The following is a 27,425-nucleotide window of genomic DNA, read 5'->3' on the forward strand; positions in this document are numbered from 1 at the left end:
ATCTGCAGATTGGGAAAAGAAAGAGACATACACATTAAAAATCCGTTTAGTAGTTAAAACTGTGATATAGCCCGACATATTATTGGCTATACACAAAACTATAACAGTCACAGTGCTTAAACAATTTAGTTTGATCCACTTGTTAAAATCCTTTTATTCAGGGGGCATACACATGGGAGGTAATCATCCTGTGTTGCGTTTAAAGCACATAGGCCTACTGTTTGACATTAGTACCTTATTTTACAATGGGCAACACTGCTTCTGTGCAAATTGGCACTGAAAGTACACAATGCAACAATCATACTTGTTTTAGTTTTATCTAAGGCACCAACCTTCCCTGTAACTTATTTTTTATTTAACTGAATGTGAATTTAACTTTATCTACTTGTTTTAAGCTTTTACAGGAAAGTTAACTCCTGAAAGTGTAGTCACATATGCAAAAGTACATTTGTTTTTGGTGGTATAACGGTCACTTCCAACGCAATTACAGACCTTTATCATGGTAGACATTTCGACTTGTTATAGCAGAACTGGAAAAGTCAAACTAATAACATAAAATCAATTAATTTTATTTAGTTGTGACAGTGAGTCAGTGTTTGCACTACTAGGGCCCTGCCGTCTAAATGGAATGCAGCCATTATTATAGTTACAAAGTAAAAATGTCAACAGGACATCTTTGTTCAAAGCTGTTATCGCTCAAATTCACAAAAAACGGAAACTCTGCAGTGGAACATGGACAGCATCTGTTTCCGTTTTTTGTGAATTTCAGGAAGTGGGCATATTTTAGATTTGACTGCACAGAGCAATTTAGACACATTAATATACAAAATACACTTTTTGGAACCACTTTAATAGAGCAAACATTTGAATAAAAAGTTGTAAAGAAAAAAAACCACATACAGATTTACAAGGTTGAAACAACAGACGAAGAAAAGGTAATTTAGGAAAATTCAGTGTATAGCACAAAACATAACGGTTTGAACTGCCAACATGAACTCTTTTATAAAGAAATCTTTGCACATAATATTGCTAAAACAGGAAAGTGTGAAAGCTTATGGCTGGGTTATATTCTGTAGTTAATCATACATGTCAGAAAACATGAAAAACAACTTAAAGTGCCTTCCAGTTTACAGGAGACTTTCCGGATTTCTTGAGCAGCTCGTTGGCCTTTGAGAAATGCTTGCACCCAAAAAATCCTTTATGAGCGGACAAGGGAGAAGGATGCACAGCCTGGAGGACGTGGTGACGTTTCTACAAACATAAACATAAACTTAGAAGCACATAATAAAAACACAACACAACATTAAAAGAAAAAGCTTTGTTTTAAAACCACAGCGCTGCAGACCCACCCTGTTAATAGCAGCTCCTTTCTTCTGAGCATATGATCCCCACAGCATGAAGACAAGGCCTTCCAGGTTGTCGCTGAGCCACTGCACCACAGCGTCAGTGAAGGTCTCCCAGCCTTTGCCTTTGTGGGAGTTGGCCTGGTGCGCTCGGACGGTCAACACAGCGTTGAGCAACAACACACCTGGATGAGCGAGGTCACAGGTGGAGAAGAAGACAGGCCAGTTAATGACAAACAACTCTCTTGTTGTGCAACTGTGCGTAAACTTTCAACAAACTGATTTTTTTTTTAAAAACCTTGTTTGGACCATCCAGTCAAATCTCCGTGTCCAGGGTGCTGGAAGCCTTCAATGTCTGACACCAGTTCTTTGTACATGTTCTCCAAACTAAAAATAAAAAGGATCAACAGTGTGATAAATACATTTAAAAAAGACTGCATAGCACTGCATTGTGTGATTTGAAAACCAACTAGTTCACAGGCAGAGATACTGAAAAGGTTTTAACCTGGGTGGAGGACGCACTGATCTTTTGACACTAAAGCACAATCCATGGGCTTGGTTAGGACCATGATATGGATCCTGGCCAAGAATCACCACTTTGACCTGGAATTAGAGACAGATCTTAAAGTAACGCAACATTCTGTGCCACTAACTCTGATTTTCCATTTTGTTTTTTGTCCTCAGGCTTGTTGACGGTTTAGCAAGTGGGAGGCACTAAACTATGTTAGTCAACGTATGTCACAAAAACTATGAAGCAGGACAAAATGTAATACTGCTTTAGCGTGATGAGAGAAAGGATGCAATTGTGTACAACTGAAATGAGACAAAACAGTCATTATTTTTGTTTTAGCCCCAATACTGTCATGCAAATGTTATTACAGCCCACTTGAGAGATTTTACGATTATTTTTGATCCCAATCTATATTTAAGGACTTGTGTCCTCACTACAATGAGCCTCAGGCACACAGAGCAGAGATTTCTGGCTGCTCCAAGGTGAAGGCTGACAACAAAATCTAAAGCTAAATCTGTGCCAATCTTTAAAACGTATCTTAAAACTGCACTTTTTGATTGAATAAATTCCTATTTTGTGGTTTGAACCTTGATTGTATATGTCTTCTCTGTGTCTTTAAATCCCTTATCCTTTATCCCATAAAGCACTTTGCAACCTCTATTTTAAATAGTTTTACATAAATAAAATGTATTTGCTTTTTTATTTCAATATGAAATGCTTTAAACTTGTTGATAACTGTCGGGCACAGTGTCACAGGCCAGAGAAAGAGGCAGTGCAGATAAATTTACATCTTGGATGTCACACATCTGGGTCCAGGTGAAGACATCTTCAGCAGGTGGGTACACAGTGAAGCGTTTCCTCTCTTCAGAAACAAAATCCATCAACTGTGGAAGAGATATGAAGTTATTAAAAAAGTTTAAAACAACAGATACACTATGTGCAGACTTTTTCTCTCACTTTTTTAGAATAGGGCTTTCCAAATTCTTCCGACAGTCCCTCTCTCCAGCTTTCCCCAAACCCTGGAAATGTTCGAGCGATGGTGTCTAGCTGCCCCGGGGACAGAGGCGCAGGAGACGGACCGGAAGCCTCTGGCGCCACCGCCGATGACTTCAGCTTTTTCTGCACAATTTTAGTGCATTGAACAAAATACAAAGCTGGTAAGACACGTGCAGCTGAAGGCAAGACTGGCTTTAGAAAACGTCGACAGTGCAGTACAAACATATTTCCGTGCTGACGTAGCTGCGTGCACCAACAACACAGTTGTGCTTGTGAACATGGCTTAAATTGCGCTAAACGTTGTCGCGGGAAACGACAAATCCCTGTGTTTGACACTACGAGTACAAGTGATGTTTACATCTTAATATGTTTTACCATTACAAGCTTGCCATGAGGCTACTGTTAGCTGACAAACTGAAGTAATATAAGTGAAACTCACGGGGTCTTTGGCATCCTCCTCGGCTTCAGTCATATCCTTGGAAATTCTCTTTTTCGAGACGGGCGAAAAAAAGGAGTTAATGGTTTTTTGTCCTATCATTTTGTTGATAAACACCTCGGCGATAAGCTGCCGTAAACTAACTAAGAATAACTTAACTTAATAGCAAATGTAAAAGCTAAACGGCGGTGGGCTCCCCGGAAAACTATTTCAATGGGATAAAGTATTCGCGCCAACACAAGTGACGAATCAGAGTTATGATAATGAGCTGAGCGCTGTTCAAGACACACACTGCTGTTTGGTGTTGTCTACAGTTTGTAGCAGGTACACGAGACACCGAGAGTTCATCTGAGAGAAGCAACTATAGATCGTGTGCATGTGACGTCACGCGTACATCCCAACCCGTAAATCAGCCATGTTGGATGTATATACACAACCAAGACGGCGGCCGCTCACGTGGGAGTTTCTGCAACGCTTTGTAATTAAACGTCTAAGATGGAAAGAAAATGCCAATCGTGTGCGCAGTGTATACTTGTGGTAATAATACTCGTAACCCAGAGAAACGGTTCTTTAGATTTCCTAAAATCATCACAAACAACGATCCACAGAAGAGGGATGCATTACTGTCTACTGAACGCAGTAAGGTGTGGTTTAGCAACATAACTCGTGAGGAAAAGCACAATTCACCCGTGTGTGTGTGGCGTCCACTTTATATCTGGTAAGAGCTCATGCTAAAGCTATGTTTGCAATGTTTACGTTAAACATGTGTGCTTATATGATATACCCGGACACTGTAAGACCTTACTTCTCCATATCGCTGACTGGTAAATATGATGGCAGCCATTTTCTATTTTCTTCTGTGAATGTTTTTGTTTTGCTTATTCTTGAGCCTACTTCACTTGCGAAAAGCAAAGCACCAATGTGAGAACATGCTTCACTTAATCCAGCCATACAAGCACAGTGTGCGAGGATAACATCGCCGCTCTCCTCACTCACAAACCACGGCTTGAGCGGTGTATCTCGAGCTCTTTGAGAGTGATGTACACGGGCATGGACGAGCACCCTGTCATCTTTCAGTGGTTTGGTAAGAAGACTACCAACCCAGCCAGAAACAAAGACATTATAAGCATCTAAACTCTTGTATGCCTTCATTTGTGCGTTGGTTGCCCACGACGTTTGTAGCACAAGATAGTTCACAATATCCGGTCTATATAATAATAATATAATATAATAATAATAATAATAATCTATAATCCGACAGCTTTAGCGTTTACGGGCCGCAAATGTGGACTTTTCCTCTGAATCTTGCCTTTGTAGAGGACTTCAGAGAGTACTTTGAAGAAGTCGGAGGTGTATTGCTGTTGTTGTTCGCTTTAGACGCCATTGTTGATGTGTATATCATCCAACATGGAGTCGCACGCATACGTCACACAGTTTTGTCACGTGTTTGCACACGTGTATGCGTTATGATTATGTCGGCTATAAATAATGTTTCAAGGCAAAATGCCCGAAATACTTTGGTTCCATGTTGATAAATGTGAGGATCTGAGCTATATGTTGTTTTATATGATAGTAACATAAACATTTTTACATTTTGAACTGTTTTAATCTGTAGCCTTGAGTTAATTGTGATGGGCATGTTTACTATAACATTTTATAGACAAAACGATTAATTGATGATTCAAATAATTGTTAGTTGCAGTCCTATATTTAAATACAATGTGCTGAATTCAACAACATATAAGATATGCCAACTCAATGTTTTGGAGGGTAGTATAATAAACCAGTACACTTAATGCAGACCCACGATGAAGATGCTTTTTTTCTCATAAATGTATATAAAACTCATAATCAGTAATGTTTCATTCTTCTTTGCATCATCCAGGTCTTAAAAATCCTAAAATTGAGCTCCCCAGTGTAACAGACAACAGGTTACTGGAAATGGAAAAGTTTGTGAATAACCGCGCCTTCATTAATGATGCCAGAAGTCCACAGAAGAAGAAGCTGAAACTGGAGAGTGATGAGAGGAGGAAGCAGGAGGAAGATGAGGAAGATGAGGAAGATGAGTTCTCTCATCCTGTTCCCTGGCAGAAAATAGAGGCAGAGCGATTAGACTGTGATTATGCTCTGCTGTTCTCCAAAGAAGAAGCAGACCACCTTTTTAAACAACTGGAGGAGGAGGTGGTGTACTCGACAGGTACATCATCAACACATTTTCTTTAACGTTATGACTAGAAGTTGCAGTGTAAGTGAACGAGTGTGGTTGTTTTTGTTCCAGGGGAAGAAGCACAGGTCCAGGTGTTTGGGAAGGTGCACGATATACCGAGAAAGCAGGCCACATATGGAGATGCAGGTCTCACCTACACTTATTCTGGAGTGACACGTTTAGCCAACCCGTGGACTCCAACCTTAGAATATATCCGGGATGTTGTCACGAAAACAACTGGACAAACATTTAACTTTGTTCTGGTCAACAGGTGAGAAATTCCTGAATACAAATTGGAAAGATCACAGTTGGATATTTGTCTCCCCCGCTGAAAGTGTTCTTCTCACCGCCAGGTACAAAGATGGGCAGGATCACATGGGCGAGCATCGGGATGATGAGAAGGAGCTGGACCCCCTCTGTCCAATCGCCTCTGTCTCTCTGGGAGCGCCACGAGACTTTATCTTCCGGCACAGAGACGCTCGGGGAAAACAGAGACGCCGACAGATCGAACCCGTAAAGCTAGAGCTCGCTCATGGAAGCCTCCTCCTCATGAACTCACCGACCAACACTTTCTGGTACCACAGCCTTCCTGTTCGCAAGAAGATTCCCCTGCCTCGGATCAACCTCACCTTTCGACGCATCCTACTTTACAGAAAGAAATGACCAAGCGGGGATTATCACACTAATGGGTCAAGAGGCCTGAAGAAAGGAACATTGAAGGAGCAATGGGATACTGTATGTCGATTGAAAATGAACATGTCATATTGAAAGGAGATGCACACATTTGTAAATAAATGTGCACTGATATTGGTCAGACTCAGCTGTGGATGGGTTTTAAATGTATTGGAAGGCCTGCTGACCTATTAATCCGTCCTTGGCAGCTGCTAGTTATCTGTAATTGGTAAACCAAAATATTATTTTGTCAGTCTCTGCATTTGGCACTAAGAACCCCTTTTAAATTATGTATTTTATTTATTCTTATGAAAAATGTACCTTCTTATCTCTATAGAGAAAACATTAGTTTAAAAGATGTTCGTGAGGGCAGCATGCTTTGCCAGCTTACAGGGGGATTTGGAAAACACTGTATTTGGAAAGTCCAACCAATAAATATGTAGCATTTGTAATAAGTATTTGTAACATTTGAACAGATTATTGGTTGAGATTCAACAATTCAACCGTTCTTGCTTTTGTCTGTAGGTGTTTACCTGATTATCTACAGACTATATGTTCATTCATGAACATAACTACATATACTTGAACTCAACCTTTGTTTTACAAATGAGCATAGGTTGGGTGACTAGTTCAAATTCAACTAAAATGTTCTGTGAATATTATATATTCATGAATTGTCATATATATACACTCCATAGATATTAAATCAAAAATCTACAAAGAGAAACCGTTGAGTCTCAACTAATAAGCTGTTTAAATGTTACAAATACTCTTAATTATTTGTAGGCGGACTATCCAAATAAAGTGTAATAGACAATTCTTCGATCTGGTAGATTCAGTGTTTGGATCAAGGACACTTCAGACAGTGGGGGCTGATCTTCGTCATGTCTCACAATCTCCATTTGCTCAAAAGTAGCAAATAATTATATTATATAATGCAGCAATTTCTGTATAAAATAAAACTCCAAGTGCATCTTTGCTTTATTTTTTTTTTAATACCTGAAAACAATCACCTTTACAGATTCACACAAATACACACAATCTCACATGAATATACATTAGTGCAAATCGCAAACATTAATGAGGGGTTTTGCCATTTCTCGATTTGACTTAGTTGGTTTGGAAGGAGCAAAATGGCAGCTACAAAGAATTACAAATATTCAGGATAACTTGCAGTCATACTGTGGCTTTATTATCTGAGAGCATATAATTATTAATAATCTGTTGAACACCAAGCCCAGTGGCTCTGATGCATCAGTTGTAGCGCACATGGCTTCATGTGTAAACACTCTCGAGCATTAAAGACAACATGGCACTTTAACCTCAACTCTGCAAATCATGACAGTGTAAGGATTATTGGAAACATAGAAAAATATCAAATTCAACTGCTTATGAACAATGTCCATTGAAACATTAATCCCAATAGTTTTACATACACTGCTGGGAATGATTAGGCAGATTAGACGATAGAGAACCAGAGTTAGGGAAAATTCTACCTATTTGACATCATAATATGCAACAACTTTTAAGTAACATCACCAAGAACTCCTAATCAGCTACTTCCGCGTCTGTAATGTACAGGCAGCGGACAAAACAACAGGAAAAACTACAGCATCGTAAAAATGCCAGAGTTAGTTTTAATTTAAGAGGCTGTTTTTTTGTCCCATAGAAGCCACATCTTGCATGACAGAAGTTTTTACACAAGCAAAAGTAGTTTGCATGATCAAAAATATTTGACAAAAAATCCTGCAGGTCCATAATCTTTGGGATTGAGAGCCTCCTACTCTGGATCAGAGCAGCAGGCAAAGTGTGCACTCATGGATTTAATATCAAAACCAGGGTTGATAGTAAAATATGATAGATTTGCTATTTTAAACAAAAGAAAACAAAAAAAGGTAATTCATTAAGTGGCTGGTTAGATGTGGACATTCACTAGTCCATTTGCAGGTGGACAAAAAAAACAATTATGCACCCTGTCTGTGTGTGTGTGTGTGTGTGTGTCAGTATTTTCTTTTTGATATATACCTTATTAAATAAAATAGCCTATTGCCTGAATATTGTAGATCTTGTTTTATTATTTTCCACTGTTGCAATGCTGCTGTGATCCATGATGCACAATGATCTCTACAGTAACTCTAGGATGGCTTCCCTCTCTGGTCTCATTGTCACAAAGTCATAATCCACCTGTTGGTAACCGCTTTGTAACTGGCACATACAGCTGTGACAGTTTGACTGGAAAGGCAGAAGTCAGTCAGGTCGTGAGGTGCTACTCCTCCGAGCGCAGCGCGAGGTTCAGTCTTTGTACTCTCTCGTAGAAGAGCATGTAGGCGTTGGAAGACAGCACCTCGTGCAGGCTTGCTTTTCGTACCGAGTCGTCTGACACCCAAAGCCACTGGGAGCTGATGGGTGAAGATGTGCGTGGTGAGGGAGGGCTTCGGCGGTACGTGACGAAATGTCCCGAGTGCATGTCACCGTGGTGAACCAGCACAGCCGTGAGCTGGAAAAGGTACTCTGTAGATCTGGAAAGAAAGACACCATGATCAGATGTCATATACCAGGGGTCTGCAACCTGTGGCTCTTTAACCCCGCTGTAGTGGCTCCTGTAGCTTTGACAAAAGAAAACATGGAACATGTATTTGTTGTTGCACAGTAGACAATCTTTCAAAGGGAACGTCTCTTATCTTGGAGTTCGAGGTGATACTGTGACACTGAAATAAAATACATTTTAAAATATTTCGTCAACAAAAAAATGCGTCACATTCTACGGGCGCGGTGCCTTATCTTGAGTTGCAGACCCTCGCCTAACTCGGTGTGCTAACCATGGATAAAACCAAAAACAGAGAAGTTTTGGAGGAAAATTGCTTAATTTTGCGCGGACAGATACATTTGCTTTCCCTGTCAACGATGCTGGCTCACCTGTGTGCTTCATATGTGGCGAGAAATGAGCAAACAACAGAAAATGTTGAAAGACATTTTGTGGGACATTTGTGAGGCTGTTGTGAATTGTTTAAAAGCCAAAGAAATGATCACCACCTCCATGTGGATGAAAAACCCTATGTTTTATGTTTACTCTTTTTAAGATATTAGGCTGCTGCTATACATTGTTTTTATTTCAAAGTGGGATACTTTCTTTATTAATTTCATATTTATATTGTATTTTTTATTGTTTTGTGTATTTTTATATTATATTCATTTTATTTTATTCAACAAATATGGGGAGGACTCAAATAGCCTGCATAGTTCTGTGTCTAAACATGCCTCTGTATTTGGTGTTTTCCTTCGTTAAAACAGGTGAAAATAGCAACAGTTTCTTTTATTGTAATTCGGAAATTTCATAAATGCAACAAATATAGTATAACTATCTATTAAATCTATAAGCTGTGTTATCAAATATGTTTCGCGGCTCCAGACAAATCTTATTTGGTGGAAGAGGGGCCAAATGGCTCTTTAGATAGTAAAGGTTGCCGACCCCTGTCATATACAGATGGGTGCCAAAGTGTCTCGTAAGCTGTTGGGCCGCCACGAGCCAGCAGAAAACCTTCAGTAATCCTTGGCATAGTGGCCAAGTCTCTGAACTCCACTGGAGGGCTTTGATTACTACCACTGAAAAGCTTAATATGCACGAGTTCCTTGTATTGTTGCATCTGGACATTAAGGTTACCTGAAGTCATATGTGAGGCCGAGCTGTGGGTTCACACCAGGAGACTGAAGAAGTCTAGACGAACATGTTCCGTTGGAAAAAGGTTTGTTGTTGTTGTTACGATGCTCAGCTTCTAGAAAACAAAACACAACAAATGCACCATGACCAAAACAAACTGAATGTGAAGCAGAATGATTTTACAGAGTTCACTAAACACACCAGTGCCATTAGCGGAGGGCGTTCCCGTGGAATCATCGGAATGTTCTGCCTTTATGGGGTTCAGGGCACATTTGATCCGCTGGCTTCTGTGTGTGGAAGCATAGTGTTTGTAGCGGTCAATCGAGAGATACTCTGTGAACTGCACATGCTCCTGTCTTTTGATGGGAGTTCCTTCACTGGACCACGTCAGTCTTTGTAAATGGATGCAGAGACACTGGGGGAGCTAGCAGAGGGAGGAAAACATTAGACAGTGAAGGGACAAACCAGTACAAAAAAACTTTAAAACATCTTTCACTTAGAAATACAGGGGAAGTTTAGATCTACCCAACATGTTACCGTGACATGTCTCTCCCTAAATTGGACACATACATGGTACATATTGTCCAACTAATAGTATAATATGATAAATATAAATGCATTACCTTTCCCAGCTTTAGCTGTTTAACAAAAGTTGTCCTCTGGCTCACCAGATCTTGCCCATTTACTGTGGTCCCTTGTTGAAGCTGAGGGGAAATGATCCCAAAACAGAATTTGTAATTCGATTGCAAATGGAAGTAACTTTATGCTAGCTTTGTCACAAGGGTTTCGTGTCCATGGTCTTAAATGAATTACATATTTATCAAAGTGATTGCCAGAATTAGGCAGGCCAGATACTGCAGTAAATGTACCTTGGTGCAGTTCTCACACTCCACTTCTTTGATGCTTTCTGAGGAGATGAAGTACTGAAGACACTGATCTAGAGAGATAGGTCGACCCTGAGGACAAACGGAACAACAAAATGCTTTATTAAGTTGTGATACTATAAGAACTTTTAATATTAATGTGTTCCCGACATTTTTTGCTTACCCACTGAGGTAAAGGGATGGACAGGGAGAGGCTCTCAAATGAGTCATATCGCACAGGACTCTAAACAGAAACAAGGCAGAGGTATAGATCACCTCAAAGAAGTAAAAGTCACTTCTGTGGCGAAAAAACCCCCAAAACAAACTCACTTGTTGTTCGCAGCGCTTGCATGACATATTGCTTGTTAAACGACCATGAAAAGGATGCTGAGACTTCCAAGGACTTGGTATTGGATGAAGAGGGGCTGCAAAAGGAAAAATGAATACAGATGAAATCAATTCATTTGTGGTTTGATATTCTCGGCTACATCATTTCTTTGCCTCTTTACCTCGACTTCTGCAGGTCATAGTTTTCTCATCTTGATCAGGGATGCTCTGGTATAAAACACATACATAAAGAATAACTGGGAGTGCAGTAACAGTTTTGTTATTTTTGACACTTCAACAACACCGCGACAGTTCACATACTGAGATTTTTTTTATTTATTTTTTTTATTTTTTATAAATGGTGTATGGGGCAGAGTTTGGGTAAAAATGGTGCGTCCCTCCAGACTACACATGCTCTAAAGTGATTACCTGAACTGATTCTCAAATTTTGGCAACTTAAGGCTTACTTCTACCTTCCCAAATGAATGACAAAAAAAGATAATATCACAAAACAAAGGAGAAAAATAAACTGGGCTGTAAATATGTGTTATGCCATTGTCAGCCGTAATGACCAAAATAAATGTTGTATATCTCCACTCATTTTGGAGCTTTTACTTGTGCAGGATTGTTTCCTACATCCCTTTTTGTGTCACTGCATCCAGGGGAATGTTGGCGAGCTGAAGCATGTTTGTCTCTGCCTGATGATACGTCAGGATTGGCGTGGCGATATTCAAACATAACTGGTCATTGAAATGACATGTTTAAATTCAAATGTATGTGAATTCTTGAGCATATGTATATATAAAAATAACTAGCTTTATAAATGACCAAATTAATTTAACCTTTTGGCAGTATCTCCACGGCCCACGAGATGGCGCTCTGAAGCCCACTGGTTGAGAATAGCTGCCGCAGAGCATGCCAAATGCAAGAGATATTTTTGTACTATTTTAGCAACAATGCACGTGGGGAGATGATAACTTGCCTCGAGTGACTGCATGTCAAACAAGGGAGCGACTTTTGGTTGACGATCCTGCTCCTCCTCCAAAGAAGATGTAAGGACATGAAAAAGTTCATGTGCATCCTGAGAGAAGATAAAGCAACACAGACAGACAACAGTTAACAGACTTAAATAAAACACGGCACCAAACATTATGTATAGAAATTATTTATTTAAATACCATTCAACAGCACTATTGACTAACCTGCTCTTCAAATGAACTGATGTGCCACCGATACAGTCTGAGAACATCCAGGAGACACCCGGCATCGAGTACATCTTCTTCCCCAGGCTCGTCGCTGGACAGACCTATCAGTGCAGAAACAGACATCATCCTTGTCAAAAAGATGAACGAACTGCATGTCCACTATGCTTTAGTGACTTTTGTTTTTTACAGGTTTTATATACCATTGAGAAGCTGAAGCAGTGTCGTGGCCAGCTGGTTGTCTTTGCAGGACCGGATTGTAGGCGATCCTGAAAACTTCTCCAGCCACTTGATGAAGGACGGACATGCTGCCAAACCCTGAAGCAAAGAGTTCAGGAAACAGGTGTTGCCTAAGTTCAACAAACCAGGAACCATACCTGAAAGAAAACAAGAGTCATTCTAAATTACTGCTTTACAACCAGTGCCTTGCATATAATCTGAGTATCAAATTGTCATACTGACTCTTACCTCTCTTTCTCTTCTTTCTATCTGTAATTGGGCCCCACAGAACATATACTCCAGCTACAACTGCAGCAGCTATACCACCAATGACACCCCAGTTTTTTATCATTTTGTTTCTGAAAAGACAACATTATGTAAATTAAGCACAATTTGATGACTGATTGGGTATAAAAAAGAAACAGGCAACAACAATAGGAGTAAGGCATGATGGTATCAGGTAAATATACACTTTCATACATCACTTCTCTTGATAACAATACTGACGCTGTAATGCATTTTTGTATATTCACAGTGCCCAACACCTGTATCTTGGTGATATAATTGAACGCTATTGTCATTTTTGGAAATGTCAGATACTCCTAAATATAATGCAATACAATTCAACTTCACAATAGCACAACCTCCAAAATGATCATAAACTTAAGTCATCACATCTCTAAAACAGTTTCAACAAAAACTGAACATTATAACTTTCATGAAAGTAGGATTTGTTGCAGGGCTGTTGCATTAGATTCAGCTCAATATACCTAACACATTGGAAAGTATATATGTTGTGTTTTAGTGGCATTGTATTGTTATCTTGCGTTTTGTGTTTCTTTGCTGTTGATTGAATTGATCAATTGAATGATTGATTTAATCAACAGTGTCTTTCTCAGTGAAGCTTTTAGAATTGTAAACAGCTTTTAGGCTTTTCTTCTTCAGCCTATCCCCTTTTTTTAAAACACCAACACCGTTTTCAAGAAACAATAGCATCACATATAGAACAGATAGAAGTGATAGCATAGAATAAAAAATGTTAATAAAAATAAAACAGGCAAACATCGATACACAGATATAAACATATTCAGAGGTTTCAGGGAAAAAGGTGTGCAAGTAGAGAATTCTGTTCCAGGAGAAAGGGTCAAATCTTAGGTAGAGATTTAGAAAATGTCTTTATGAATAAAAAACATTGTATATAGAATAATCATACTCTCTCTCCTAAAAATAAAGTTGAAAAACTATATAAACTTTTACTATTTTTATTCTGCTATTTAATACTATTTATAATGTTATTTACTATTTTTATTCTGTTATTTAATTCTATTTTTAATGTTATTTTTAATGCTATTTCACATTTACATCAACATTGTGATTATTGTACTGTAAATGCTCTCTATAATTTTGTACAAATTTTTATGTTTTTGCTGTGAAGCACTTTGGGCTGCAATTCTTGTATGAAAGGCGCTATACAAATAAATCTTATTATTATTATTATTATTATTATTATTATTATTATTATTATTTATTATAAAATAAAAAAAGTTGACATAAAATGCGACAGCCTGATAAACTGTCTGAATCTTGAAAATATAGGCCACTAAGTAGATAGTATTCATATAAATGTTTAACACGTTGTCCAGATTTGAATATAATGTGAACCATTAACGTTAATCTTCGACAGTTTCTGTGGTAAAAAAAACAAAAACAAACATGACGCAACTTCTAAACAAAGCCTGTTCCAACTGCCTCCTCTGCTGTGACATAATTAGAAAGCTTGAAATAGTATTTATTGTATTAGTTCAATTCTTTTTCAGTCTCTGTGCGACATTATTCAGTTAGTTACCACCAATATTTCACCATGTAACTACGAACCAGCTAACACTACCGTTAGCATACAGTAGAAGTGCTAGCTTTAGCGTTTAGGCTAACTTACCGACAACCCTGAAGTTAGGCTGCCTTCGGCTATTATGTCGCCTCCATTGAAAAATATCCAAGCGGCTATCTTGAAATATAGGTAACATTTCTCATTACTGCGTTTCTACGTCAGCAGGTTGTGTATAATTGAAACCTTAAACTGGACTCAGTGTCTGCGCATGTTACACTTTGGGTCCAACGTACGGCGGCGTCATGACCTGCTTTACTCCTGACCCCGTTCACTAAAAATAAGCTTTAGCTGATGTTTGCCAGCGGAGAGGTTTTACCTGACTATGGGTCCACAGCCAAATAACTTCCCAACAAGCTTATCAGAGCTTTCTGGTCTGTACCACAACATCCTGCTTTCATTGCGGAACTCCCGTATGTGGTGGCATGTTTGGTTTCAGGACGGACACACTGGAGAGCGTACTGATGTGTTCACAGTTAACAGTCCGACTACCACAATGTTTGTTAACCACATTTCTGTAGTGTAGTCTTATTAATTATTCACAACTGACAAAGTTTTACCAGATGTTAACGTGAATAGTTCCCTAAATAACAGTCTGATTAAATATTTTGATCTCACTCAAGTAAGGTATGGCAAGATATTTCTAGATTTGTTATTAATATTTATACTGATCTACTGTTCGAAATGCTGGAAACACAACAAACAAAAACATGAGGATAATATATATATATTTTTTAAATAATTGCAGCTATAAAACATTTTCACTTTTGCTTAGATGCCATCACAATTAAACATTATGTCTACATGATGCTTGGATTCCTTTTTTTTTACTGGCATATTTGTAGCCTATTGTATTTAATCAAATGTTTATCTCTATAATCGATCGTCTAATGTATTTCTTTCTCTTGTATAACGCAATTTAAGTTGCCTCTGTTTTTTAATAGGCCTTCTGTAAGACAAAAATGACATTACAAATTTCATTGATTGTCTCAAATTCGATTATGGATCACAAAGGCATATACATAATACCAACAGGACTGTATGTGGATTGGATGTGCTCATCATAAAAAAATAAGGTATATTGCAAAGTAGGTGTTTGGTGCATACAATTAACATATTAAAAGGAAATAAAATAATGGGAAAGTACAAGGTCAGTAACATAAACAAAAAATACAGAATATAACATTTACTATAAATATGAAGAAGATATATAGCTATAAAGCAAATATGACAGTAAAGTGCAGGATGTGCACACATATTAATAGGGGGATGTGCAAAAGTAAAAAAAAGTGTACATAAAGAAATATATAGCCAAAAATAATATTACACCATATTTGCATTATCTGGGTTACTGCTGTGTGCGAGTGTTGATAAATCATCTACAGTAATAATCAACATTCATGTAGTGTCAGATCCTCCTGAGCTCATCATCCTATCCACTCTCCTGCCCTCTGTGTCTCGTGCTGCTAGTCGCGCACGGCGGCATCTCATTGGCTGCGGGCGGACACCCGGAGCAGGTAGCTCTCCTCGGTGCTGAAATCGCTGCTCGTCGTGATAATGTAAACGGCGATGAGCCCAAAAGGAGTGTCAGCCAGTAAACACCAAAATGGACGATGATCTGTTCCAACTGAGACAGCTACCGTGAGTAAACTATAATCTGCAAATTATGGTTTTTTATTTAGTTTTATTCAGTCCATTTCTCAACCGTGACAGCATGTTTGGCGGGCGCGTCGCCCTCTGACAGTCTCGCGTCGTGTATGTTTAATTTGATTAGCTCGCTTGACCACAAATAGCCTGACATTTCTTAAAAGCATTCATTAACAATATATATCCAGTTATAATATAAATGCTCATACACTAAGGGAAACATAAAAACAATTTAGCATGTTTAAACGAAGCTTAGTTTGTTTACAGTCACATTTTCCTAAGAAGACTATTTTGGTTTTATTCATTCACAGGAAGCAGGTTTGCTGTGATTTGTAAACTGGTTCAGATTTCTGTCTCAACTTGTAATTGTGTTTGCTGTCATGACTCAGTACCTAATGTGATTTATTTCAATCTCTGTAGCATACATACATTAAGCTAAATGCTGGCCCATACAAGTCTCGCCTGGCCGTCATGAAGGACATTTCTCAAACATATGCAGTAAAATAACGATATGAAGTCTTCTCAAGAGAACTACATACACATAATGACATCCGAATTTCCCTATTAAATAGTTTGTAAATCAAACAGTAACAATTATGGATTTGGAATAAGCATTACAATATTCCAGTTGGTTAAACAAAATCAATTAAATACATTATTTTCCAAGAAGTTGAAACGGTACAGCTGATATCACTTGATATCAATGAAGATTATAGTGGTTTACACATTTCTGGACTTCTCACAAACTCATCTGCATCACTGATACTTCCCATTGCAAGTAGTCTGTGTTATGTAATAACGGTGATTAAGACATCAATGCCAGTGTCAGAGTACTCTTATAGTGCTTCAACCTTAATGAGTCATCAATTATCTAAATGTGGGAGAAGATTATACCTTCCATCTGTTGAAAACATGCATATCTCACTGCCAAGCAGTAAAGTACAGTACTAAGAGTTGTCAGTTGGTCTGACATGGTCCCCCCATAGGATGATATTACCACCCATTCACAAAATCACAGCCAGAAAAAGCTCATATCACCTAGGCAACAGCCTCCGACTCTCATCTGTACTTAGCTTTGCCCTGGCACTCGTCTTCTGAAACTCCCTTGACCAGACCTATTGTAGAGATGTTAAACATCCTCGGCTTTTAAAACAATTATTTATTTTTTGTAGCGTCATCCGCTTCCGTCGCACAGGTGAGAGCACGCGCTCTGAGGATGATGGAGAGAATAGAGAGCAGGTTGTCAGGATTGTTGAGCAGACTGATCTGGAGTCTGTGGCTTTTACAGATGGAGCTCCAGTTCCTCGGGAGTTTGCCAATCCAACTGATGGTACAGCCTGACGGCTCCATTTTACACGCCATGTCTTTAATAATAAACCCATACTCACCTCCCCAATTGAACATGATTTTCAGTCTAGTAATAACTCTGGTTTGCTGCTAATTTCTTGAACACCGCTTTAAATATTTTCTCATTCCCTCAGACACATTCATGGTAGAAGATGCCGTAGAGGCCATTGGCTTCGGGACATTTCAATGGAAGCTCTCCATCCTCACTGGTCTGGCCTGGGTGAGAATTCCTCTTTGAATATACACCATCAAATGCTGTGTATGTGTGCGCATGTGTTTAATATATCATGTGTCTCTGAGTTGTTTTCTGTTTGCTCAGATGGCCGATGCTATGGAGATGATGATCCTCAGCATCTTAGCCCCACAGCTCCACTGTGAATGGAGGCTGCCCACCCTCGAGGTGGCACTGCTCACATCGGTAATGGCTCTGTAATGTCTGTAAAGTGCTCTTTCTTGCTATATGACAGTCCTGATAGTTACTGGCTAAGTGCTTAGGGGTTGTTTTAAGTGCTGGTATTAAGCAGTGACAACCTCATGTCTTAAGATATTATGACATGCAATATTATGATTTGAGTGACCATCAAAAGTTTAAATGTACTTTTCTGAGTATGATACAAAACAACAAGCACTACATTACATTTTACTTAGGGCAATGCATACAGAGGCCTTGAAGAGTGGGCGTGTTTAATGACATCACTTAATTGAGATGTAATCAATACAACTTTCATGAAAAGATATTCAAATAAAAAACACATTAAGCGACTTCTGGTGGCTCCCACCAAAACAAAAAGCTCCAGTGTTGTCCGCAGTTTGAAAATATGCATGACAGGATGTGCATACTATCATCTATGTGTATTGGAATTATAGTCAATGCACGTTTAACTTGCTGCAATCCCATTAACATTATTTTGTTCATTGATGCAGGCAGTGTTTATTGGGATGATGATCAGCTCCTCTCTTTGGGGAAACATATCTGACAAATACGGCAGAAAGACAGTAAGTTCTAATAAAGTGTTTGACATGGAGACGATTTCTATTTCTGTTTCCTGTAAGACAAACTTTATGTAGTTCATAGGAAGGTTAGCATTTGGGTTTTCTGTATAAAAGACAGTGATCGATATCACACATTGTACTGAATTACTCTCCAGAAGAACCTTATCAGATCACCCTAATTCATTCAGCAGCTTGTTATGTTTTGATTGTATGCATACACAGGGTCTCAAGATGAGTGTGCTGTGGACTATGTTCTACGGCGTGATGAGTGCATTTGCACCTGTTTACGGGTGGATCCTCGTCCTCCGCGCATTGGTGGGCTTTGGTATCGGAGGAGCCCCACAGTCGTGAGTAACCCTCATTCATCTCTCTAAAAACGTCGCTGTAATTATTAATGAAGTGAGTTAGGATTAACTGGGAGCTGTCTCTCCTTATAAGGGTGACACTGTATGCTGAGTTTCTGCCTATGAAGTCCAGAGCCACATGCATCTTGCTGATTGAGGTATGAGGACTATTGAAGACTCCCCTTATATATGTAACCTACTAACGTTTCAGGAAGCCAGTCTGGGTGTGTAGAGTGTTAGTTTATGTCTTATATAATTTAGAATATTTCTGTTTCTCTTACTTTGTGCTACGTTTGCACGTACTGTGGAACATTATCCATCTACAGTACCTACCCTAATCTATCATCCACCTAGCCCTAGTGTTAGTGGTACAGACATGACAAAACATTCAACCATAACTGCACAGCACGGAAATACTGTTTTTCTAGCAGGATTTTGTAAAACTTCGGCTTTGCCTTGCAGATATTTTGGGCACTGGGCACTGTGTTTGAGGTCCTCCTAGCGATCCTGGTGATGCCCACTCTGGGCTGGCGTTGGCTACTCGGCCTTTCCACCATTCCTCTCTTCCTCTTCTCCATCCTGTGTTTTGTGAGTATGCTGTCAGTCTTGAGACGTTCTGCATTATGTAAGAAGAACAAATTACAGCTTTATCAATTGACATGTCTGATTGTGGGGGGGTGGGAGCAGTGGCTACCAGAGAGTGCTCGATACGACATGCTGACGGGGAATCATGAAAAAGCTCTGGCCACTTTGAAGCGCATCGCTACAGAGAATGGAGTACCGATGCCACTGGGAAAACTCATCGCTGCCAGACAGGTAAAAGCAGGTTTTCTGCAGAACATAAAATTCTCTGGATATATTTCATGTATGTTCACTACTATGTTTGTTTTGTCTGTTTGTTTGTTTTAATTAGGAGGAACGTGGAAAGATTCAAGACTTATTTTCATCACACTTTCGCTGGACTACACTTCTGCTGTGGTTTATTTGGTAAATGGAGTGCATGATAATGTCGCCCACTCATATCCTGAGTCATTACTCACTGATTTTCTTTCCTTTCCTTCTAGCCAAAACCTTAACGTTCTCCAAGTGCACAGAGATATTAGTGTGACATGTGAACAACTATTGTTTGATTCTGTGTCTCTTTCTTCTCAGGTTCGCAAATGCCTTCTCTTACTATGGGCTGGTGCTGCTCACTACAGAGCTGTTTCAGGAGGGAGGTGCATGCGGAAGTGAGTCACTGCTCCAACACGACACATACACACACACACACACCCACACACACCCACACACACTCACTCAACACACATTTGAATTTGCTATACTGATAAGAGAGCCTTTGTAGTTCATTGATTGACATTGAATTTCTTTTTAAAAAAGAATCCCTCAGGAGATAAATGTATGGTGTTATGTTTCTTAGCAGGAAAGGCAAAGAGCATAAACAAATAAGGTACATACCAGGCACAAACAACAATACAGAAGAGCTAATAACTACAAAAAAAACATGTAACACAATGTAATGAGAAACATAAATATTCTAAATAAGAAAATGTAATAATTATTATAATACAACATCTTGAAATACATAAATAAGGACTTACATTAGAAAGATTATTATGGTTAAATTATTTTATTGTATTTGACTTCCTTGAACTATGTTTCTGTAATGTAAAATTAAAACCTGTCGCTTTTTATTGTTGGCACAAGTGTAACTAATAACATTAAAGATGGCTACCGTGACGCGTAATGGAACCGAGCCATCGTTAATGTAATTAGTTACACCTGAGCTTTTCCCACTGTGCCAAGTCAAAATGTCTGCCAGGAAAAAGGTCTACACAATGTACTGTATGCTTTTTTGCAAAATCACAGACTGAGCCGGTGCTGGGTGTGTACTATCCTTGGTTCTGTTGTTTTATACCTCCCTCTAGTGTCCAAAAGTAAGAAGATGGAGCTCCGATGCAACTTGGAATGTAAATATCTGAACTCTGATGACTACAAAGACCTGTTGTGGACCACCTTATCTGAATTCCCAGGTACACTTCAGTTAACTCTTTGTGTCTTCACAAAGTCAGTTCATTATTTATATATTTATTTGTAAAAATAATCAGGGACAGATTAGCAGAAAGATCAGTTAAGTAATAACAATCTTACAAGCAACAATTTAGTAAATCATCATAATAATAATAATTGAGCTTTCTTGCAGGGGACACTTTCGCAAAGCTTTAATAATTATATTAATGATGGTCGCATACAATTAAGGTGTGCAGGGGCCCTGCTTGCTGGCGTGCAGGCTCACTGACAACACTACTTGATAACCTAAAGAAAATGGAGCCATCATTAACATTTGTACTTTTAGTTGCTTTTCCTGCCATGACATTTCAAAATATCAGAGTAATAAGATAAAGAGCGAGCCACTTTATTATATTTTACAAACCTGGAATTTTACATTGTCACTTAGGACTGCTGGTGACGCTGTGGGCTATTGATCGATTGGGAAGGAGGAAAACCATGGCGTTGTGTTTCTTCGTCTTCTCTATGTGCATCATTCCCCTCTATGGCTGTGTTGGGAGGTGAGGTGGATACTGATGAGAATGTTAAACACGGAACTGTGGATCCACCGTTTATCCAGCGTTAATGGTTTCTGTGTTGCAGAACATCCATGACGGTGTTAATATTCATCGCCAGAGCTTTCATCTCAGGAGGATTCCAGGCTGCTTATGTGTACACTCCAGAGGTAAGATATCCAACCAGAGTGCAGAGAGTTCAGATCAAATCAGTAGCGTGTGTAAAGGGAGCATCACGGCATCCTATTCAGTATTTTCTGAATCTCTGCAGGTGTACCCAACAGCGACCAGGGCTATAGGTCTGGGAACGAGCAGTGGAATGGCCAGAGTCGGCGCACTCATTACCCCTTTTGTTGCACAGGTAACACCCTTCTTTAAGCTCACTTAAACACATCACAGCGCATGATAGTTGCTCATTTTTGTTCGTCCCTGGGCTTCATCCTGCAGGTAATGTTAGAGTCATCGGTGTACCTGGCTCTGTCCGTGTACTGCTGCTGCTGCCTCCTGGCTGCCATCGCCTCCTGTGCACTGCCAATTGAAACAACAGGCCGGGGCCTGCAGGAGTCCATTCACCGCGAGTGGGGCCAGGAGATGGTGGGCCGGGCCCCCTCCCAAAACTCAGGGGAAAACCTTCCCTCAAGCACCGCCTCTCAGGGCTGAGGACACGTCGACTGGAGTACAACTGAGAGAGGCGACCACAGTGAGGAGGAGAGGCAAAAAAAAAAGCTGAACCAGCTTTCGGTGTCCATCTCCAGTCCCATCCTATGACTCTTCAGTTTAGGCAACACAGTGGCTTCAGAGGGCCAGGCAGCACAATTATATATATATTTTATTATATAGTCTTCAACCACCATTGCTGTCACAATTTTGCCACTGAACAACTGCACACAGGGCGACTGGAAAGACCAAATGACCTACACGAGTGCAAGATTGAGAATATAAATGGTGGGCAACATGTGAAACATTCTTGGACAAGTGAGAATTCAAATACTTCAAGCAAAGTATTTGAATCCTGCTTTTCTAATTCAATGGAAGCAAAAGGAATAACGAGGGTAAAAGTGTTCAAACAACCATCTTCTTTTCAATGAGCCTTAAAACTACCTATTGTATTTGTGTTTGAGAGACCTTCTCTATAACCTTTGAAAAAGAGTCTATTAGCATACAGAAAAGAAAGAGCATCATCTTGTGCACACAAATTGTCTATTAAAATACCTCAACTTTCTAAAAATATTTGCATTTCTGGAGTGAGGCAGAGTTCCACATCGTCAAATCAACAGACCGTTAGATTAAAGAAGGTCTGGGTTTACGTCATTCAAGATTCACTAGTGTCAAGCTGTGAAAGAACGCACTGCACAGTAAGTCACTGTGTTGAATACTTCTCGTGTCAGTATTATTTCACACACGATATTTGTGTTCTAAAGAAAGGAATATCATTATGTGGCCATATTAAAAATCTGCCGAAGCCTTCATCGGAGCATAATAACATCAGTTACATCCTACAGACGATATTTCATGAATATAACACAACCGGAACGAGTCCATAGATCATGGACGGACACTATTTTGTAAGTTAATGTTGAAGTAAATCTAAAGTATTTTCATCACCTGAAGCAGACTCAGCCTAGTAGTAAGAGATACATTAAAATGACAATAACACGAGTATATGGTGTTACCATCTATACACGCTGCGTCTCTCGCTCTACTCCACCAGACTTTGAGGCTGATTTGCACACGCATATTCACAACCATTTAGCAGGATGTTACATTCTGTCTTTCTGTAAATAATGTATCGATACCTGTTTTAGTTGTTGTCTTTGCTTTTGTTTGTAACAGGTGATGTGGAGACTTTGCTCAGTCTGAGTGACACACTGAGCAAAGTTTTGTTTTAAAAAAAAAGAGAGAGCTTAATTAGTACAGGCCCAGAAAGCCGACTCTTTACCTGCCAGTGTTTGTAAATGTGTATGATATTATAGTAAATAATCTTTCAAAAAGAGCAGTCGATTCATGTTGTTATTTATTACTAAACAGTGTGATTTTATCAAGTCTACTTTACATTTAATTAGAACATTTTCAAAGGTATGTACACCTTATATACTTCATCAAATGACCCAAACCTCCTACGGATTAAAGTTTGATTACATGTGAATTTGCCACCTGTTAATTAGTGTCTCCTCTTTAGAGTTACACACAAGTTAAAAACATAACATTGTTTTAAAGTGAATGTAATTGTCCCAAAGGTATATGATATTGTATATCTGTTTGCTTTGAATGTTATTTATAGACAAGAACAGTTTGTGCAGTATCGGATGCAAGCCATTGAAATACGAAGTGCGCCAATCACTCCTACTGGACCTAAAATTACAAGCGAGCTTTTGGACCTTTTCCTTTTTGTTCCACGATCTGACCGAAGAGCCTCGCTGCCTCCTGGGCACAGCCGCGGTGAATGGTGAGTCCGAAACCGCCATGGCCGTAGTTGTGTATCACCTGAATGAGACCCATGATATTTCAGAAGTTGAATGAACCAAAATTCCTATTTAAAGTAATGTAAAAACTTTTTTAAATATAACTGAGCTGTCAAAGTTTACCTCCATTCTCGCTGCACCTGACTGCAAGGTCTCCCTCTCCAGTCGGACTTTGCTGCGAACAGGCCTGAGGCCGGACCAGTCCTCCACTATCCTGGCATGCTGAGGTTGGTAAAAAAACAAGACATAATCTTTCTCAAGGTTAAAATGTTATTAAATACTTTATCACAGAAGACTCATTGTAAATCATTTATTACAGTTGATACAGAAAGTCTTTTTATGGGCTCTTAGACAAACAACATTTAGAAATGATCTAACCTTGAGACTTGGCTCGAGTTGGCAAGCGTTGTCCCAAATTTTCTTATGGTCGGTGGAGTTGTTCTGTTCACTCCAGTTTCCTAACTGGAAAATCCCACCGACTGTCACAAGACGACTCCTGCAGACAGAAAGACAACGCTGGCTGGCTGGCTACAAAACACACTGTAATCTCAAACTACAAATGATCTGACCGTATAACCACAACCTTTGCTGGCAACATGCATTACGCGTATGATACTGATAATCCACAGTACTCTCACTACAAACACTAACAGAAGAACTACCCTGGAATGATGTATGGTGAATTGTAGACTCCTGTTTTAAAATCGTGGGTAAGAATCCAATGCTTCAGCCACGGAGCATCCACCTGAAAAACAAAGGAATAACAAGGTTAAACCACAAATTCCTTTATAGCTGGTAATGTAAACTATCTACAGACATTTGAACCTGTTCTCTCTCACCTTCACTATCTGCCCCCGGCCTGGTTTGAGCTCAGGGTCTGGCTGGAGGTCTCCTGATCTCACCCCAGTGCAGTTTATTATCACGTCTGCCCCAGTTTCTGCCAGCTAAATACAGGGAAGCATAATAAAATATAACACAGTGATAACATTTTGAGAGTATTTCTGTAAGTAGGAAACATTCTGGCTGTTATTACACTTTATAAAAATAATTTCTTAAACTATTGAAAAGCCTTTACGAACCTCCTTGAAGGACTCTATTTTCCTCTGATAAAATGTCACACCCCTTTTTTGCAACCTGAGAATAACACATAACCAGATGTAAATGATGAGCACTAGCAAACGACTCCTACTTTTTGACCTCTGTTGAACTGAAGCTACCCAAGATTAAGAACCAGTTACCGTAAACAACATATTATGACATCACTTATTTACAATTAATTACACAGTGTATAAGAAAGTGTGTGTTGAGGACAATCTATTGTGTCGGGTCTAACATTTCAGACACTAATCAGGTCATTCTCATTTCGACAGCTGTCTAAATTTCCCTTTTTTCCCAGCCTGCACAATCATGGTAGTAGTTAGTGATCACTGATTGAACACTGCTTTTTACTTTGCATTGTGGGATACTTTTTTTTACTATGTACACAGTATATTTAGACTACAATTTGCTATTTCAATAGAGACCATGTGTTGAACACGTGAGATAAGAAAACACTTTATTGATCCCTGAGAGGAAGTTAGGAACTAAAATGATTACAACATGTAAGGTAAAAGTAAACGTGATAAGGTGCTTCCTTTCATCTTTTTATTGCGTAATAAATGATGTTGCCTAACAGATGCTATTGTCTCAGGGCTTCAGATAAAGTTCTGGTTGAGAAGAAAAAGGTTAATACAACATGGAAAGTGACTTCATGAAGAGTTAAGTTTATCACTCACCAATCCATCAGCCAAGGTAAGTATGTTTTACCTTCCACCATGAGAGCAGTGTTGAACCACCCATAGCTGGACATATTAGAGGAGACATAATCATAAATATTTGTATCTTGGGAACAATGCAATATATTGTTTAATAAGATAAGTATTTATTTCCTGAAATGGTGTAGCTGTATTATATACAATGATACATTTTTCTTTTAGCTTTGTATATGTGTTAATGGAACATGTATTGATGTATTCTTGATGTTTTAAATACAGCAGTGTCTTGAAATCCAATGTGGAAAAAGGTCAAATGTTTGGCACGACATGGAAACAGATAACTAACGAACTCATTATTTCATCCATGCTTTATGTTCTTTCAGTGTTTTGCTTTCATGGCAGTTTCAGCAAGAAACCTACTTGTATCCAGGGAACATCTGCAGTTCTCGCTCTGTGAGCTGTCTGAAGCCCAGGACGATGTCCTTAAATGAGGGATCCTGCAATCAAAAACAAGTCAAGATCACATCATTTATGTCCTAAACATGTCCTGGCTGTGTTAGTTTGCTGTCACAATACAGAATCCCAATTAACCCCTGAGTCTGAGTATAAATGCAACCCTTGGAGAAGCTTTTATTGCTTTCCAACCACTGCAGGCAATTAACTTTGTGTGGCTGAACAAAGCTCTACTTTCAGTCAGGCTAAATACCAATGGACTGGTATGTGATACATTTATGAACAAGTCACATGAAGTTACATTTTAACTATATCTACAATTGTAAAGTGCCTTTTCTCTTGGTTGTAAAAGCTTCTGAAACGAAGCCAAATCTTATCTTTGAGGATCGATTGACAGTGCGTTCTCCAAGAACAAAGCACTACTCACTGGGGCTGGTTCACTGCAGAGGTTGTAGCCAGACTGAAGGAATATACCCATTTGTATGGAGTCTGGCGAACTGAGGTAGCTCAGCAAGTAGTCAAATGTCTCTTTATTCCATTTTCTAAATGTGAGTACAAATACAGGATTAAAATGTTGGCCACTTTTTCAGATGAAGTAGAGAATCAAAAGAGAGTTAATGCACTTACGTCTCCTGGACGTTGCCCTTATCGTAGAGATAGGGCTGCCAGAAGCCAGCAGCTCCATCACTCGTGGTCAGTGGAGTGAAACAGTCTGCATACACCTCGATGGTCAGTGGACTGACGATGGAGTGATACTGCTCGTAGATGCTCTGAGCTGTTGACAGGCCGATGACTCCAGCTCCAATTACTGCCACCCGCATATCTGGATTATGTAAACAGGCCAACCTAGATCTTTATTGTATTGTATGATTGTATTCTAATACACTAGATTGGATATGATTGGATAAAATTATTATTATTTATAGATCATTAAACAATGCATTATTAAAAAATATGTATTTTTATTATTGTTAGAAGTAGTAGTATTGAGAATAAAAAGTTAGAAGTTTGCTAAATCTTTATAACTTAATTATAACTTCATCCTGCACTACGTCTGAGAAAAACTTTTACAAACTACAGGCGACAGCTAATAATAGGAGAGTAGTATGTTATGTAACATAGCACTCATCATGTCGGATAGATACACTTTAGTTTAGCGAAGCAGCATCGCTGACGTGGAAAACGCAAGACGTGTGTAAAAGCTGCACAACAGAACACATATTGTACACATGTTTAACTGTGAATTTATATGATTTCCATAAGGTTTTGCTTTACCTTCAGACTTGTATTCGCCCACGACTGCAGGAGTAGTGGAAGTTTGACCCAACCCACACAATCTCAACTACTCACCCTGTGGTCCAGCCTTCCAGCTGTCACATGGGCGAGGGGCGGACACAGCAGCTCCTCAGCTCATAGTATTTATGTTTCAAAGTTCAGCTATTTAGCCAAGCCCTAGAAGTGCCTCCTTACACTGTATATTCGTGGACATGCATGTATTTACACATCGTTGTCTGCGTGTTCTCATGTGAATGTAAATAGGCATGCT

At 39.2% G+C, this 27,425-nt stretch overlaps 5 protein-coding genes across 13 annotated transcripts; 2 read left to right on the top strand and 3 right to left on the bottom strand.

Annotated features, from left to right (window-relative positions):
• Positions 1–831: 831 nt before the first annotated feature.
• unga (uracil DNA glycosylase a) lies at positions 832–4,652 on the bottom strand. Of its 2 annotated transcripts, XM_029439317.1 has the most exons (8): positions 4,596–4,652; positions 3,290–3,337; positions 2,812–2,973; positions 2,643–2,738; positions 1,849–1,946; positions 1,642–1,730; positions 1,350–1,528; positions 832–1,251 (listed from the first exon to the last, which is right to left on the bottom strand). In XM_029439317.1, the coding sequence occupies exons 2-8, from the start codon at positions 3,320–3,322 to the stop codon at positions 1,111–1,113; spliced, it is 798 nt and encodes a 265-aa protein (XP_029295177.1). In that variant the 5' UTR covers positions 3,323–3,337; positions 4,596–4,652; the 3' UTR covers positions 832–1,110. The 2 variants fall into 2 exon arrangements, with proteins under 2 accessions (XP_029295177.1, XP_029295176.1); XM_029439316.1 differs by lacking the exon at positions 4,596–4,652 and having other exon boundaries at positions 3,290–3,457.
• On the top strand, positions 2,886–7,137 carry alkbh2 (alkB homolog 2, alpha-ketoglutarate dependent dioxygenase). 3 transcript variants are annotated; one of them, XM_029439315.1, is made up of 4 exons: positions 2,886–3,011; positions 5,172–5,483; positions 5,565–5,763; positions 5,846–7,137. In XM_029439315.1, the coding sequence occupies exons 2-4, from the start codon at positions 5,228–5,230 to the stop codon at positions 6,153–6,155; spliced, it is 765 nt and encodes a 254-aa protein (XP_029295175.1). In that variant the 5' UTR covers positions 2,886–3,011; positions 5,172–5,227; the 3' UTR covers positions 6,156–7,137. The 3 variants fall into 3 exon arrangements, with proteins under 3 accessions (XP_029295175.1, XP_029295173.1, XP_029295172.1); XM_029439313.1 differs by lacking the exon at positions 2,886–3,011 and adding an exon at positions 3,875–4,004; XM_029439312.1 differs by lacking the exon at positions 2,886–3,011 and adding an exon at positions 4,320–4,370.
• usp30 (ubiquitin specific peptidase 30) lies at positions 7,136–14,788 on the bottom strand. Of its 3 annotated transcripts, none has more exons than XM_029439309.1 (13): positions 14,638–14,788; positions 12,683–12,792; positions 12,418–12,591; positions 12,215–12,318; positions 11,995–12,093; positions 11,195–11,240; positions 11,016–11,110; positions 10,870–10,929; positions 10,692–10,778; positions 10,446–10,526; positions 10,024–10,246; positions 9,826–9,937; positions 7,136–8,770 (listed from the first exon to the last, which is right to left on the bottom strand). In XM_029439309.1, the coding sequence occupies exons 1-13, from the start codon at positions 14,706–14,708 to the stop codon at positions 8,431–8,433; spliced, it is 1,602 nt and encodes a 533-aa protein (XP_029295169.1). In that variant the 5' UTR covers positions 14,709–14,788; the 3' UTR covers positions 7,136–8,430. The 3 variants fall into 3 exon arrangements, with proteins under 3 accessions (XP_029295169.1, XP_029295171.1, XP_029295170.1); XM_029439311.1 differs by having other exon boundaries at positions 7,136–8,683; positions 14,638–14,782; XM_029439310.1 differs by lacking the exon at positions 14,638–14,788 and adding an exon at positions 14,370–14,616.
• A 91-nt stretch (positions 14,789–14,879) lies between these two features.
• svopa (SV2 related protein a) lies at positions 14,880–22,851 on the top strand. Of its 3 annotated transcripts, XM_029440364.1 has the most exons (17): positions 14,880–14,945; positions 15,789–15,959; positions 17,138–17,295; positions 17,447–17,532; positions 17,632–17,730; positions 18,237–18,308; positions 18,528–18,652; positions 18,744–18,807; positions 19,112–19,237; positions 19,337–19,465; positions 19,563–19,636; positions 19,802–19,878; positions 20,575–20,679; positions 21,105–21,216; positions 21,299–21,380; positions 21,482–21,571; positions 21,658–22,851. In XM_029440364.1, the coding sequence occupies exons 2-17, from the start codon at positions 15,925–15,927 to the stop codon at positions 21,868–21,870; spliced, it is 1,647 nt and encodes a 548-aa protein (XP_029296224.1). In that variant the 5' UTR covers positions 14,880–14,945; positions 15,789–15,924; the 3' UTR covers positions 21,871–22,851. The 3 variants fall into 3 exon arrangements, with proteins under 3 accessions (XP_029296224.1, XP_029296226.1, XP_029296225.1); XM_029440365.1 differs by lacking the exon at positions 14,880–14,945 and having other exon boundaries at positions 15,934–15,959; positions 17,254–17,295; XM_029440366.1 differs by lacking the exons at positions 14,880–14,945; positions 17,138–17,295 and having other exon boundaries at positions 15,807–15,959.
• A 356-nt stretch (positions 22,852–23,207) lies between these two features.
• Positions 23,208–27,270, bottom strand: LOC115013833 (D-amino-acid oxidase-like). 2 transcript variants are annotated; one of them, XM_029440367.1, is made up of 11 exons: positions 27,155–27,270; positions 26,507–26,702; positions 26,307–26,421; positions 25,847–25,923; positions 25,448–25,513; positions 24,752–24,806; positions 24,512–24,616; positions 24,335–24,417; positions 24,051–24,168; positions 23,796–23,894; positions 23,208–23,694 (listed from the first exon to the last, which is right to left on the bottom strand). In XM_029440367.1, the coding sequence occupies exons 2-11, from the start codon at positions 26,698–26,700 to the stop codon at positions 23,569–23,571; spliced, it is 1,038 nt and encodes a 345-aa protein (XP_029296227.1). In that variant the 5' UTR covers positions 26,701–26,702; positions 27,155–27,270; the 3' UTR covers positions 23,208–23,568. The 2 variants fall into 2 exon arrangements, with proteins under 2 accessions (XP_029296227.1, XP_029296228.1); XM_029440368.1 differs by having other exon boundaries at positions 26,507–26,725; positions 27,155–27,217.
• Between the last annotated feature and the right edge of the window lie 155 nt (positions 27,271–27,425).

Source organism: Cottoperca gobio, chromosome 9 (genome assembly GCF_900634415.1).
Source record: "Cottoperca gobio chromosome 9, fCotGob3.1, whole genome shotgun sequence".
Taxonomy (NCBI): domain Eukaryota; kingdom Metazoa; phylum Chordata; class Actinopteri; order Perciformes; family Bovichtidae; genus Cottoperca; species Cottoperca gobio.

Bases quoted from the DNA above. Each gene is read 5' to 3' on its own strand.
- alkbh2 (XM_029439312.1), top strand. From the start codon at position 4,325: ATGTACACGGGCATGGACGAGCACCCTGTCATCTTTCAGTGGTTTG. The intron at 4,371-5,171 runs GTAAGAAGACTA...TGCATCATCCAG, and splicing joins TGTCATCTTTCAGTGGTTTG to GTCTTAAAAATCCTAAAATT. The intron at 5,484-5,564 runs GTACATCATCAA...TTTTTGTTCCAG, and splicing joins GGAGGTGGTGTACTCGACAG to GGGAAGAAGCACAGGTCCAG.
- svopa (XM_029440364.1), top strand. From the start codon at position 15,925: ATGGACGATGATCTGTTCCAACTGAGACAGCTACC. The intron at 19,879-20,574 runs GTGAGTCACTGC...ACCTCCCTCTAG, and splicing joins GGAGGGAGGTGCATGCGGAA to TGTCCAAAAGTAAGAAGATG. The intron at 21,217-21,298 runs GTGAGGTGGATA...TCTGTGTTGCAG, and splicing joins CTCTATGGCTGTGTTGGGAG to AACATCCATGACGGTGTTAA.
- usp30 (XM_029439309.1), bottom strand. From the start codon at position 14,708: ATGTTGTGGTACAGACCAGAAAGCTCTGATAAGCTTGTTGGGAAGTTA. The intron at 12,319-12,417 runs GTATATAAAACC...CTGCACTGATAG, and splicing joins ACTGCTTCAGCTTCTCAATG to GTCTGTCCAGCGACGAGCCT. The intron at 9,938-10,023 runs GTGTGTTTAGTG...TTTGTTTTCTAG, and splicing joins GCCCTCCGCTAATGGCACTG to AAGCTGAGCATCGTAACAAC.
- LOC115013833 (XM_029440367.1), bottom strand. From the start codon at position 26,700: ATGCGGGTGGCAGTAATTGGAGCTGGAGTCATCGGCCTGTCAACAGCT. The intron at 24,169-24,334 runs GTAGTTCTTCTG...TTCTGTCTGCAG, and splicing joins TCACCATACATCATTCCAGG to GAGTCGTCTTGTGACAGTCG. The intron at 23,695-23,795 runs GTAAACTTTGAC...GGTCTCATTCAG, and splicing joins CAGGTGCAGCGAGAATGGAG to GTGATACACAACTACGGCCA.
- unga (XM_029439316.1), bottom strand. From the start codon at position 3,388: ATGATAGGACAAAAAACCATTAACTCCTTTTTTTCGCCCGTCTCGAAA. The intron at 1,731-1,848 runs GTTAAAACCTTT...TTTTATTTTTAG, and splicing joins TCAGTGCGTCCTCCACCCAG to TTTGGAGAACATGTACAAAG. The intron at 1,529-1,641 runs GTTTTTAAAAAA...TCGCTCATCCAG, and splicing joins GACTGGATGGTCCAAACAAG to GTGTGTTGTTGCTCAACGCT.